The 14,482-nt window shown below is 41.2% G+C and overlaps 1 protein-coding gene and 1 pseudogene across 1 annotated transcript; both read right to left on the reverse strand.

Annotated features, from left to right (window-relative positions):
- On the reverse strand, positions 1–11,367 carry LOC106593370 (transmembrane protease serine 9). Its single transcript, XM_014184708.2, has 10 exons — positions 10,627–11,367; positions 7,655–7,675; positions 7,363–7,525; positions 6,987–7,255; positions 6,748–6,893; positions 6,212–6,515; positions 5,851–6,016; positions 5,428–5,684; positions 4,135–4,232; positions 1–3,786 (listed from the first exon to the last, which is right to left on the reverse strand). The coding sequence occupies exons 1-10, from the start codon at positions 10,682–10,684 to the stop codon at positions 3,418–3,420; spliced, it is 1,851 nt and encodes a 616-aa protein (XP_014040183.1). The 5' UTR covers positions 10,685–11,367; the 3' UTR covers positions 1–3,417.
- The window catches only part of LOC106590826 (cholesterol transporter ABCA5-like), a 23,146-nt pseudogene continuing 16,708 nt past the window's right edge, over positions 8,045–14,482 (reverse strand).

Genomic DNA, 14,482 nt, shown 5'->3' on the forward strand with positions numbered 1-14,482 from the left:
TTCATTCATCATTTTTATTTCCAGATGCAACAGTAGATCAAGTCATTACATTTAAATAAATCATTTCCTGATCTGTCTCATAACATGAAATACTGACCTGCATAGACTTGATAATAGACTACAAAGAGAGAATACTTGTGAGCTCAAACTGATTACAGTGGCAGTTTCATATTTCAATCCAGTCAGAATAAATAAACAATTAGATGAGATAAACCTTCTGTTTTTCAGTAGACAGCGTTAGACCAGGCATTGTTTGTGGACAAATCCTGCACATAAACCAAATAATCTGTTGTGACGGAATGGGATTCATCGGATAACGAGCAGCAGTAGTTACAATGTTTAGGTTTTCCTCACTGATCATTTGGACGTATCAGGATTGGGCGAAGGCGGTGCTTAAATTTCAGTGCTTTGGCTGAGAGTTTCCTTTTGCAAAGGGTGGAGACATCGCAAACCCAAACTCTCAATTTCAAACACATGGACCCAGAACTAAATCACGCAGCTGACCAAATTAAGCAAGATTTTAGTTCTGGGTTAACCAAGATTAAACTCACCAAAATATTCTAGAGCAGCAATATATTAAGCGCAAGGGTACATACTTCAAACAGAGCACATTTAGATCCTATTGCCAGAGGTTTACATAAAGATGACTCCTCCATATTGGTAGGATGTGTGTATAGACCTCCTAGCTCTAAGGTGTCCTATTTGGATGACTTATGCACTGGTTTTGACGAGGCCACAGATAGCAACAGAGATGTATTTATCTTGGGTGATTTTAATATAAATTGGAAGGATCACAATAATTCAAATAGAACAAAATTGATGAGATATGCAGAGAACTGTGGTTTGAAACAAATGGTTAATGATACTACTAGATCATCAATTAAGTTGGGTCATCTTTCAAACACATGCATTGATCTGATTTTCTGTAATATACCATCGCAATGCTTAAAAGCCAGATCAATGCCAGTGGGCTGGACAGACCATAATATTGTGACCATAACCATGAACACCAAGGTTCCAAAGAAACCCCCTAGGATTGTGGTCAAGAGAATATTTAAAACATTTAATTATGAGCTATTTCTAAATGATTTGGCTGCTGTACCCTGGGAGATGATTTATCTAGAGGATGATTTAAATCACGCTACAGAATGTTTTATTGATTTGCTCACTGAGGTAATGGACCATCATGCCCCAGTAAGAAAGAGTACAGTTGGTGCTCGTCCATCTCCACGGATTGATGATGAACTGGGTGAGGCTTTTTCTCAAAGAAATATGTTAAAAGTCTTAGCAGCCAAATCAAAATCAGAAATTGATGAACAGAATTATAGAACATTGCGTAATTATGCAGTTAAATTGAATAAAAGGAAAAAAAGTTATTTTTCGAACAATGCTTTTATTGATTGTAAAAATGATTCTAAAAAGGTATGGAATACAGTTAAGGGTTTACTTGGTACATCTATCTCATCATGCCCATCTAGTGTGGAGGTTGATGGGAGAATAATAACAAAACCCGTTGATATTGCCAATCACTTTGCAGATTATTTCACAAAGAAAATGAATTTACTGAGCAACAATGTAAACATACATTCTTCCAAACAAGCTATTGTCCAATGGATTGATGATCATATTATGAGCAACAAGATCTGCTCTTTTAGTCTGCAAACGGTGTCAGTGGAGGAGGTGTTAAACCTTTTGAAGTCATTACCTGATGGGAAATCTACAGGTTATGATCTTATGGACCATTTTTTGCTTCGCTGTGCTGCTCCCCAGATTGCAGTTCCACTGAGATACATATTTAATTGGTCACTGTAAAAGGGGATGTTTGCAAATGTATGGAAGCATGCTAAACTTTGTCCTATTCCAAAAGACTGCAAAGAACCCGCTACTCCTGCCAATAGTCGACCAATTAGTCTACTCCCTACACTCAGTAAGATATTGGAGGGTATTGTGAGTAGACAAATATGGGAGTACATGGAAAATAATGATCTGATTACAGCCAATCAGCATGCTTATCGCAAAAATCATTCCACTACCACTGCATTGGTTGACATGACTGACCAGTGGCTCAATGCTATGGATAATGGCAAGTTTGTGGGGGTACTATTTTTAGATTTCAGTGCAGCATTTGATTTAGTGGATCATGAGATAATTTTGACAAAATTAATGCACTATGGTTTTAAGGAGGCAGCATTGAATTGGGTACAGTCATATCTAACTGACAGGAAACAGTCCACCTATATCAATGGTTCATTTTCTTCCCCTCATGCTTTAAGCTGTGGAATACCGCAGGGCAGCTGCCTTGGGCCACTTCTTTATTTAATATATACCAACGACCTTTCCTATGCCCTAGCTGAAACTCAAGCTACTATATTTGCAGATGATACTACAATTTATGCAGCAGGACAATCGGTTCAACAGGTACAGCAAGCTTTACAAGGAGATTTGGAGAATATTAGGGAGTGGGTTTGCCAGAATAAACTTCTTTTAAACACCAAGAAAACCAAAGTTATGTTGGTCTGTTCCACTAGGAAAAGGCCAAAACAGCATGGAATACAACTAAGTATGGGAGGAGTACAAATTGAAGAAGTGGCAGAAACCAAACTATTAGGAGTGCAGCTAGACAACTGCTTATCATGGTCATCTCAAATAACTAATCTATGTAAAAAAAATATTAAAACAGCATGTATAATCAGAAGGATAGCTAAATATTTACCAGAAAAAATTCTTAAGCAAATAACACAAGCTTTAATTGAGAGTCAAGTGAACTACTGTTCTGTGGTCTGGGGAAATGCATCATCAAGTGAAGTTAGGAGGCTGCAGACTGCACAGAACAAAGCAGCAAGGATTGTTTTACGGTGGAGATATGGTTTTTCTGTTGCAGTCATACGCAATGTTCTTGGTTGGTCATCAATCGACAAGATAATTGAAAAAAACATGCTTATTTTATTTCATAATATACATCATTTAAAACGGCCAAGTACAATTCACAACGGTAATCAGTTGGTAAGAGAAAGACATTCCGTAAATACTAGGAATAGATTGTCCACCATCTATGCGTTATCCAGACAGAAAAGAGAAATAGGCAAAAGAACATTTCGATTTAGAGCAATAAAGAAATTGAATAAATTAACTGAGCAAACCAGAAACCTTTCAATATATAAATTTAAACATTATTTTAAAACAATTTAAATATAATACACAGAAATATTGTGGGATCACAGTAGATGAAGAATCCATATTTTTTAGATTGATTATTTATTGGTTTATTACGTTAGTATATTATGTATGTTTGTAATAGTGTGTTATATGTGAAAATGTGTTCGTATATAAATTGTATTTTAATATTTAAGGACTCTTGGAAAATTAGTCCAAATGGGGACTAAAAGAGATCGAAATAAAATAAAATCCTCAGCGGCATCAGGCTTGACCAAGAGACAGTAGGAGAGAGAGAGACAAGAAGAGTAGGACCAGGGATGAGTGGGCCAGAGTTGCCCCACTGGCAGAAGTAACGACAGCGGTAGTTGCACTGACAGTTGTGCTGTTGGCATTGTTGGTGTCATTGATGGGGGTTCTGGCTGTGACGGGTGAAGGGAACGTGCCCACAGTAGTCTGAAGGAAATTCTGGAAGCGAGCGGTTTTGGTGAAGACCTGGATGTTGGAGGAGCGAGGACTCCGGCTCCATCGTGTTTTGCTGGAGCTGGTCTTGTTGCTGCTGTCGACAGTCAACACAGCAGCCTGGTACCATGCATCACCTTGCTTACACATCAGAGGACCACCCCCTTCACCCTATGGCGAGAGAGAAGAACCAACACACGGGGGGAGAGGTCAGCATTGTCATGTCAGATAGACAACCAGACTGGTTGCCTACCAAGCTACTTAACTGGAAGATCATTATGAAACTTGGGACTGTCCTCACTAGGTGGATCTAAATGTCATACCATCAGGCAGGCTCTGCTGACGCCAATTTTGGAGATGCCAAAGTCAAATAGATCACATCCCAACAGTTGCAGAGCTATCCTCAATAACTAAACAGACATAATGCAACCATCCTTGCTGTACACCAGTTGACACTTCTGAGTCGACATTTGAAACCCATTATTGTGCGTTTGCTTTGTTTGTCGGACCCATCTGTACCTGTCGAAGGTCCAAGGCAGCAGTGCAGATGTTATCAGAGGAGCCAGAGCTCTCACAATCCACCACAGAGGTCTGGGACTGCTGCAAGTTCTGTTCGGCTAAGAAACAAGACGGAATAGAGAAATACAGGACGAAAATCACAAGTTTTAAAAGAACATATTTATTTTATTTTAATAAAAGAACACATTTATATTATCAGGTAAGTTGACTGAGAACACATTCTCATCTACAGCAATGTCCTGGGGAACAGTGACAGGGGAGAGAGGATGAATGAGCCAATTGGAAGCTGGGTATGATTAGGTGGCCATGATGGCCAGATTGGGAATTTAGTCAGGACACCAGGGTTAACACCCCTACTCTTATTTTATTTATTGATTTCACCTTTATTTAACCAGGTAGGCTAGTTGAGAACAAGTTCTCATTTACAATTGCGACCTGGCCAAGATAAAGCAAAGCAGTTTGACACATACAACAACACAGAGTTGCACATGGAGTAAAACAAACATACAGTCAATAATATAGTAGAAAAATAAGTCTATATACAAAGTGAGCAAATGAGGTGAGATAAGGGAGATAAGGGGGAACTTTACCTAGCAGGGTCTTGTAGATGACCTGGAGCCAGTGGGTTTGGCGACGAATATGAAGCGAGGGCCAGCCAACGAGAGCGTACAGGTCGCAGTGGTGGGTAGTATATGGGGCTTTGGTGACAAAACGGATGGCACTGTGATAGACTGCATCCATTTTATTGAGTAGGGTATTGGAGGCTATTTTGTAAATGACATCGCCGAAGTCGAGGATCAGTAGGATGGTCAGTTTTACGAGGGTATGTTTGGCAGCATGAGTGAAAGATGCTTTGTTGCGAAATAGGAAGCAAATTCTAGATGTAACTTTGGATTGGAGATGTTTGTTGTGAGTCTGGAAGGAGAGTTTACAGTCTAGCCAGATACCTAGGTATTTGTCCACATATTCTAAGTCAGAACCATCCAGAGTAGTGATGCTAGACAGGCAGGAATGTGCCATGGGATCTTTAGTGACCACAGAGAGTCAGGAGACTTGTTTAACGTCCCATCCAAGAGACAGCACCATACACAGGGAAATGTCCCGAAACACTGCCCTGGGGCATTGGGATGTTCTTTTCTTATGACCAGAGGAAAGAGTGCCTCCTACTGGCCCTCCAACACCACTTCCAGCAGCATCTGGTCTCCCATCCAGGGTCCAACCAGTACCAACCCTGCTTAGTTTCAGAGGCATGCCAGAAGTGTTAGTCTGTTCCAGTATTACACACTGACTCACCTCCACCCTGGCCCCTGCCCCAGCCAGCCACCCAGCACTGAGTCCCTATGCTGAAGGTGCTGCTTCCCTGGTCCACACAGATAGGCTGGATGTAGTCAGACAATGTGGGTTGGCTGGCCAGTCGGAGGATTGCCACGTTGTTCTCCGTCAAGTTGCTCATGGTGATGTTGATGACTTTCAGGGTTACCTCGTTGGGGTTGGAGCCGTTCTGCTTCAGACGACCCATGATCACGGTCCACTGAGAGGCGTCGGACTGACTGGGAGGTGGGAATAGTGAAGTTGGGGAACTTTAGCTTGGCATTACCGATACCTTCTATTTAATAGGTCCTTGGTTCAACTTGAGCACCAAGGTACTAAGTGATGGAGATCTGACCATATGCATCTGACCAACTCACCCGTTTACATACAAGTGGAGTGTGTTACCTGGAGAAGCACCCAGCATCGCTCATGACATAGTCCTCTGCCACCATTGTGCCCCCGCAGACGTGTGTTCCGTTTGTCTGCAGACTGGCTATCCAGGGCCAGGTTCCCCCTGAGGCCAAGCCCCCACCAGTAAGGGAGTTCAAAGAGGCACTGCCGCACACCACGGCTGCAGAAACAGGGAGAGAAGCGCTATAGAAGTCAGGACTGATTTAAAGAGAGGGATAAACACTAACGTTTGGATGTGGTCAAATGGAGAGTTACAGATACGTTGGCTAAAGCTACAACAGGAGTAACAGATGGGTGTGGCTCAGAGAGGAGGCAGCAATTTGTGTGTTTCACAGAGGGAAGTAAATCCACTTACTTTCAGTGGTGGTCGCAGAGGCAGTTGTTTTGGTAGTGGTGGTCGTAGGTGCAGTTGTGGTGGTGGATGGGGCTGGAAGACCAGTACAGGAGACACTGAGGTCAGAATCAGTCCCACTGGAGGAGAAGGTGGCGTAGCCTGGCTGGTCACTGGTGATCTGGGTGTTGATCCAGGTCTGGTACTGAGACACTCTTGCGTACACTCCTGGGAGATTTGCCTGGGCACACCCGTTGCCAAAACTCACAACGCCAGACTGGATCCAGCGAGTACCCTGTTTGCTCACCATTGGACCTCCTGAGTCCCCCTATGCATTGACAGATTTACAGTCACTGAGATTAGATTTTGTTATGAAACATAATGGGTCAGTTTTTCAGACACTAATTAAAAAGCACTTTTAATGGATAATCTCTAATTAAAGTGCTTTTCAGTTTAGGACTAGGCTAGATATAATCTGAGTCTGAGAAACCAGACACAGATTACGAATGTGTCATTAGCCCACATTGTAATAAACAAAGAAGATAACCAAGAGATTTTACCTGACAGGAATCCTTTCCTCCTGCTGATAGACCAGCACAGATCATGTTGTCAGTGATGGAACCAACTCCATTGTTACAGTTACACTGCCTGTTCCCCACTACTGGCACATCCACTTCCTGTAGGGTCTGTGGTGAGGGCAGGGACACTGAGGAGAAAACAGGTATTCCTCAACATACATAATACCTATCAGAATTCTGATCCATCATCAGCAGTACTTAAAGCAAGCTACAGCACTCACCTAAACTGCTGATGCTGCCCCAGCCGGTGACCCAGCTAGTAGCCCCAGCATGGAAGGAGCTGCCTGGTGCAGCTAGGCAGACTGGCCGAATGAAGTTTGTAAAAGTCACAGTGGAGGAGAGCTTCAGCAGACACATGTCGTTGTCTCTGGTACTTTTGGTGTAGTTGGGGTGGCGGATGATCTGAGTGACTGTCCGGTTCACCTCGTTGGGGTTGGAGCCCTGCTGGCTCAGACGACCCAAGTAGACCAGCAAATTTGATGTACCGGTACTGAGAGAGTAAATATATAAAAATGTAACAGTATTGTTTTTAAAAGAGTGGCTCAGTTGAGTTTGGTGTTCGGATTAAATGTTTCCCACAATCCTACAAATCCTTACCTGGAAAAGCAGTGAGCAGCAGTCAACACCCACTCTTTATTGATGAGGGATCCCCCACAAAAATGGCTGCCTAATCTGTGAAGACTGGCCTGCCATGGCCAACTCCCTGCAGGAGCATCCTGACCCCCCACGATCCTAGTGTTAAGAGGAGGGGTTCCGCACACTAACAGTGAAAGAGAATGATGGGTTATTTGGAAGGTTTTTGTTGAATAGGTCACATTGGTGTAACAGTGCATCATAAAAGGTTTTAATCTTATTTAGAGAATATAGGTAAGTGGTGAAAAGGACTTACCACTCAGCTGTGAATGAGAGCCTGAAATACAAGACAGAAATAAAAGGAAATCCCTTAATCCTTCCCTTACTCTCTGTATCCAAACCCTGGCATTTTCACTGGGTACACTTGGTTCTATCTAGAACCTAAAAGGATTTCTTAGCCTGTTCCCACGGCAGAACTCTTTGAAGAACCCTTTTGCATTCCAGGTAGAACCCTTTCCACAGACAGTTCTATATGGTACCCAAGAGGGTTCTCTCTGGAACCTAAAAGGGTTCTTCAAAGGGTCTGCTATGGGGACAGCCAAAGAAGCCCTTTGGAACTATTTCTTTCTAAGAGTGTACATACTGTCCCATACTGATCAGAGTGAGCATACCGACTGACGTCAGCATAAGTACCAATTGTTATAACACTGATTGTTAAACCTCTTAAGGATCGGACCCTTTTTTTTTTGTTGCCTAAAATGACATACTCAAATCTAACTGCCTGTAGCTCAGGACCTGAAGATGGCGGAAGAAGAAATGGCAGCAGTTTAACGGCGACAAACCAATTGTGCTATTATGTGTTTTTTTCATGTTATTTGTAACTTATTTTGTACATAATGTTTCTGCAACCGTATCTTACGGCAAAAAAGAGCTTCTGGATATCATGACAGCGATCCCTCACCTCAGATTAGACAAAGGTTTTTTCTTCAACAATCAGGACGCACAGGATGTACTTCAGACGCCTGACAAGGCCAAAATCCCCGTCATAGCCTGACTAACCGGTGCCCCCGCACATTGGCAACCCGGACTATTTGCATTGTGTCCCACCAACCCTTTTACGCTGCGGCTACTCTGTTTATTATCTATGCATAGTTGCTTTAACTGAACCTACATGTACATATTACCTCAATTAGCCCGACTAACCGGTGCCCCCGCACATTGACTCTGTAGCTGTACCACCTGTATATGGCCTCGCTACTGTCATTTTACAGCTTTTTATTTTATTTCTTTACTTATCTATTGTTTACCAAATACCTATTTTTTTTACTTAAAAACTACACTGTTGGTTAGGACATGTAAGTAAGCATTTCATGTTGTACTCAACCTGTTGTATTCGGCGCACGTGACAAATAAACTTTGATTTGATTTGAAGCAAGTTCTTGATACCATTTGAAAGCTAACACTTTGAGGTTTGTGGGAATCTAGGAGAATATAACACATTAGATCTGGTAAAAGATAGTACAAAGAAAAAAACATGCGTTTTTTTTTATCATCTTTGAAATGCAAGAGAAAGGCCACAATGTATTATTGCAATTTTGGCACAATTTCGATTTTGGCCACTAGATGACAGCAGTGTATGTGCACAATGTTTTAGACTGATCCAATGAACCATTGCATTACTGTTCAAAATGTTGTATCAAGTCTGCCCAAATGTGCCTAATTGGTTTATTGATACATTTTCAAGTACATAACTGTGCACTCTCCTCAAACAATAGCATGGTATTCTTTCACTGTAATAGCTACTGTAAATTGGACAGTGCAGTTTTCTGCCCATATCAGATATGTCCGTGTCCTGGGAAATGTTATTGTTACTTACAACGTCATGCTAATCACATTAGCGCACGTTAGCTCAACCGACCCACGGGGGGGGACACCAATCCCGTAGAGGTTTGCTTACCGTATGCTTCCCAGCCAAAACAGTTTGCGCATATATTATGACGTTTTGTTTTGGTCTTCAGCAGGTTTTTTTCGGCTGTTCGTGCAAACCAAAAAAATTATTGAGGCAAGTCAAATTTCGGTAGTTGAAGTCTACGCCCTTTTGTCGGTGACTGGTCAAATGTACTACTTCTAGTAGGAGTGGAAACATGAACCCACTGGGCACAGACGTCAGTTCAATGTCTAGTTTAGATTTACTTTGGTTGAATTGTCAACTAACGTGAATACAATGTGAAATCAACAAAAACGTCACCATGTCATTGGATAAGGTTAAAAGTTGGGCGAAGAAAAATATGATATTCCCTTAATGTTGCTTACTCTTTTACATTGATCAACATCACTTTGACTGTTTGGGTTGAAATGACGTGAAAACAATGTTGATTCAACCAGTTTTTGCCCAGTGGGAAGTGTTTACTGTCATTTAATGAAAAATGACTAGATTTCATGCACATTTTTCCACTTGAGAAATACTGCACCAAACATCTTAGCTAGATGTTGAATTGCTAGACTAAGACCTCCTCGGCTCCAATTTACTCAACACTTTTGAAAACGCATAGGCCTACCTGTAAACTAGAATCTAGATGTATCAGTGTGACTTGTTACCTTTCTTCTTTCCTCAATTTCATCAGTTAGTATTTCTGCTTCACTCAATACTTTTGAAAACACATACCTGTCCCCCTGCACACATGTGGCTTATTAACTTGAAGAACTTGAAAGTTAAGTCTGCTAGGTATGCATTCCCTTCACCAACTAGTTATAGGACAATTGACACAAGAAACATCACTTCCTACCCAGTAAGTCTTACATTTCTCAGAAATCGCTCCAACATTTCCTGGTTGCAAAAATTCTTAATAGTTCACCTTATTTCAGTTTATATGACAAAACAAGCAGACATTGTGTAGAGAATCATTGTTCCATCTAAACCGCTGTGAATAACTTTTCCATAACCCAAAATATAATATTTTCAGCGGTTTGAAGTTGGTGTATAAACCCGAAAGTAAAAGACTCAAAAACGCTTCTTAGACTTACTTTCAAAGAGAATGAGATATATATATATATATATATATATATATATATATATACTGACATTTCTATGTGAAAATGGTCGGGTCGCCCAAAAAGTTACATATTGCAGTTTTAAATCGATTTGAGTTCAGTTAATTAATTCAGTCCAAATGTCTTTATATACAAACTGAAATAAACTTAGTAGCGGATTTCTTTAAAACCAGGTGAGTATAAATGAAGAACGCTGTAGGATAAAGACAGTGATACATTTAGAATTGTACTACTTACCTTTTGACAGGAATGTCACCATTATGGTCACCACACAAAGAGTCCTGAGGAAGGCCATGCTTTCTTGTTGGTACCCTGGACTCAATCTTACTTCCTAAACATCCCTCTCTTCTGTTGTCTTTTCTCAGCTCCTCCCTTCCACACACCACATTACCTGCTAGACACCCTTACATACCTTTCGTCAAAAAAAATTCCCCCTCTGTCCACTTCCTTCTAAGCATGCATAACTAATGCTGTAATCTATGGTTAGCCAAAGCCTAGCTTTTTGGTTTCCATTACAGAGTTATAATGTCGGCACTATTTTTATCACACCATTGCCAATTTAGAATCATTTTACTACTGTAATTTAGTTGTAATTTTACAAGACTTTAATTTAGTTGTAATTTTACAACTGTATCTGATAAATGTTACATGTAGATGTTAACAGTGCTTTCTTTCATTGCCCGACAACAAAGCAGTGCATGATCATGAGACTAAAATCAACACACCAAATACTACTTTCCATGTCTAGGAGCATTGACTAAGTTTTGCCACCGAGGCCCAAGACAAGAACCTACCTTAAACCCTAATCATAATCCTAACCCTTACCTTAAAACCCCCTAACGTCAATGTCTGGGCCTCCATGATAATCTAATTAGCATAAACACCTGTTAGTTTAAACTAGACATATCTGGATTTTTGCATTGGATGAGTCTCAATCCATTGCATCCGTCGATGCCGCACTTCCGCATCTGCTGTGGAAGGTGACAGAGCTAGAGCGATGTTTGTCAGAACATGAGACATCCCGAAAATGGGTCTTCTCACAAAATCATCTGTAGCATCAGAACGGTTTGCTCTGTGACCCCCACAAGCGTCTTGGGACTAGTCTGAAGTTGGTACAGCTGATTTGCCAACTTCGGTCTGTAGCGTCCGAACAGTTTGGGCTACACACTAATACGACCCCTCTGTGGAAAGGAACAGAACACGTACAGGGCTTAGACTGTTATGGGTTAACCGTTTTAAATGTCAACTTCAATTGGGTGATGTCATAGTTTGGTTGTCCTAAGCATACTACTTATCAAAAACCCAAAGACAACAGGGAGTGAAACGGTAGTCCGTTTCATAAAGATAATATGATAAAGTGATTTCTCTTCCTCCTGGGTTGTTTTGAAGAAAAAGGTGTGGCTGTTCTAGATAAATAAAGCTCTGTATCCTCATTCCTACTTAAGGCCACTAAGGCCAGGCACTACTGGCTAATAGGGATTTTTTCCCCTTACTGTCATCTGACTGAAACTTTACCAGTTGAAAGTATACATAAATATAATATATAATTGTATTACAAGTTTTATTTATTTTAAAAATAAAATATGCAAATGAGGCAAGCCACCCTTAAATGTGCGATAATTTACATATTACGAGAATCTATTTTTCAACACATTGTTTCAAGGCAGAATGTTTTTTTAATTGTGAAAAGACACTCAATGGTCAGACTCAAATCAGTTTATCTTAATATTATAATTTCATGGAATTATTTAAAAAACACTTCACATGTATGACGGATGCAGATTTTGCATATATTTACATGTACAATGACACAAAATCAAAACGACACAAGATATAAAAGAAAAGCCTCTGTAAAAGTCTGACTATAAGACCTAAGAACCTGTGTGTGGAATAAAGGGAATGTACGTCCTTTGAAGACTGAGAAAAATGAATTGGCGCACAGGGAACATGTCATTTTGAGAAAATGGCCGATAAAGATAGGCTAATGCAATTAAAATGTACTTTCCATAAATATTTATGTCACATTAAATAAACTCTTATTCATATATCACTTCTAAACTGACAAATAAACATCAAATATACCTTTTACAAATACATTAGTACGTTTAATACATTTGTTTCAAGCAATAGAGCATATGCTTTGAATACTGGTCTGTTGGGCAAATATGTAGTTTTGGGCAAATTCTCATATCACTTTGCTCAATTTGTCACATGCAAGGCTTTTGTACGGCAGTTGAAATGTGCAGAACATGAATCAGCTATGCCTGCCCCATATGTAAGGCCCTCTGAGTTGTTGCTGGTGACACTTTACTTTCTTGACTGTGTCATGGGACCTGCTCCTATACTTGGCACACTCCATTGAAGCAGAATTAGCTCTCACAACTCCTCTCTGATTGCTTTAGTCTCACCAAAGTGCTGTCAATCCACAATTTGTTCATCACATTTGTTATAGCAGTGGCTCCCTCATTGAATGTGCCTACTGCCATACTGGCTGCTCCGTCAATGAGGCTTTTGTCCACGAAGACAGTTTTGGGGCATCGCGACCATATTAAAGAGTTCAGACATTCATTTGCATTCTGGGTCCTCCGTGATACATTCTTTTGAGTACGTTATCATTTGACATCCTATGATATACAGCTACCATTTTCTGTGCAACCTCTCTGTTAAAAAATGTATGGCCTCCAAGGTTTTTGTGACAGGGTGGATCTTTACCATTTACTATGGCTCGCTGGTACCAGCACCAATGCACACACCTATCCCGTAGTTGGACGTGAATCCACTCTTGTGCCATCGAAGGATACATTAATGTCTATGATGACATCCTCATCCTCCTTCACCATCTCTGCTATGTCTGGCTCTATATCTGTATCCTCATCCCTCTTCAGCATCTCTGCTATGTCTTGCTCTATATCTGTATCCTCATCCTCCTTCAGCATCTCTGCTATGTCTGGCTCTATATCTGTATCCTCATCCCTCTTCAGCATCTCTGCTATGTCTTGCTCTATATCTGTATCCTCATCCTCCTTCAGCAACTCTGCTATGTCTGGCTCTATATCTGTATCCTCATCCCTCTTCAGCATCTCTGCTATGTCTGGGTCTATATCTGTATCCTCATCCTCCTTCAGCATCTCTGCTATGTCTGGCTCTATATCTGTATCCTCATCCTCCTTCAGCATCTCTGCTATGTCTGGTTCTATATCTGCATCCTCATCCTCCTTCAGCATCTCTGCTATGTCTGGCTCTATATCTGTATCCTCATCCCTCTTCAGCATCTCTGCTATGTCTGGCTCTATATCTGTATCCTCATCCTCCTTCAGCATCTCTGCTATGTCTGGTTCTATATCTGTATCCTCATCCTCCTTCAGCATCTCTGCTATGTCTGGGTCTATATCTGTATCCTCATCCTCCTTCAGCAACTCTGCTATGTCTGGTTCTATATCTGTATCCTCATCCTCCTTCAGCATCTCTGCTATGTCTGGTTCTATATCTGTATCCTCATCCTCTTTCAGCATCTCTGCTATGTCTGGCTCTATATCTGTATCCTCATCCTCCTTCAGCATCTCTGCTATGTCTGGTTCTATATCTGTATCCTCATCCTCCTTCAGCATCTCTGCTATGTCTGGCTCTATATCTGTATCCTCATCCTCTTTCAGCATCTCTGCTATGTCTGGGTCTATATCTGTATCCTCATCCTCCTTCAGCATCTCTGCTATGTCTGGCTCTACATCTGTATCCTCATCCTCCTTCAGCATCTCTGCTATGTCTGGCTCTATATCTGTATCCTCATCCTCCTTCAGCAACTCTGCTATGTCTGGCTCTATATCTGTATCCTCATCCTCCTTCAGCATCTCTGCTATGTCTGGCTCTACATCTGTATCCTCATCCTCCTTCAGCATCTCTGCTATGTCTGGCTCTATATCTGTATCCTCATCCTCCTTCAGCATCTCTGCTATGTCTGGTTCTATATCTGCATCCTCATCCTCCTTCAGCAACTCTGCTATGTCTGGCTCTATATCTGTATCCTCATCCTCCTTCAGCATCTCTGCTATGTCTGGCTCTACATCTGTATCCTCATCCTCCTTCAGCATCTCTG

The sequence above is a fragment of the Salmo salar genome, chromosome ssa28 (assembly GCF_905237065.1).
Source record: "Salmo salar chromosome ssa28, Ssal_v3.1, whole genome shotgun sequence".
NCBI lineage: Eukaryota > Metazoa > Chordata > Actinopteri > Salmoniformes > Salmonidae > Salmo > Salmo salar.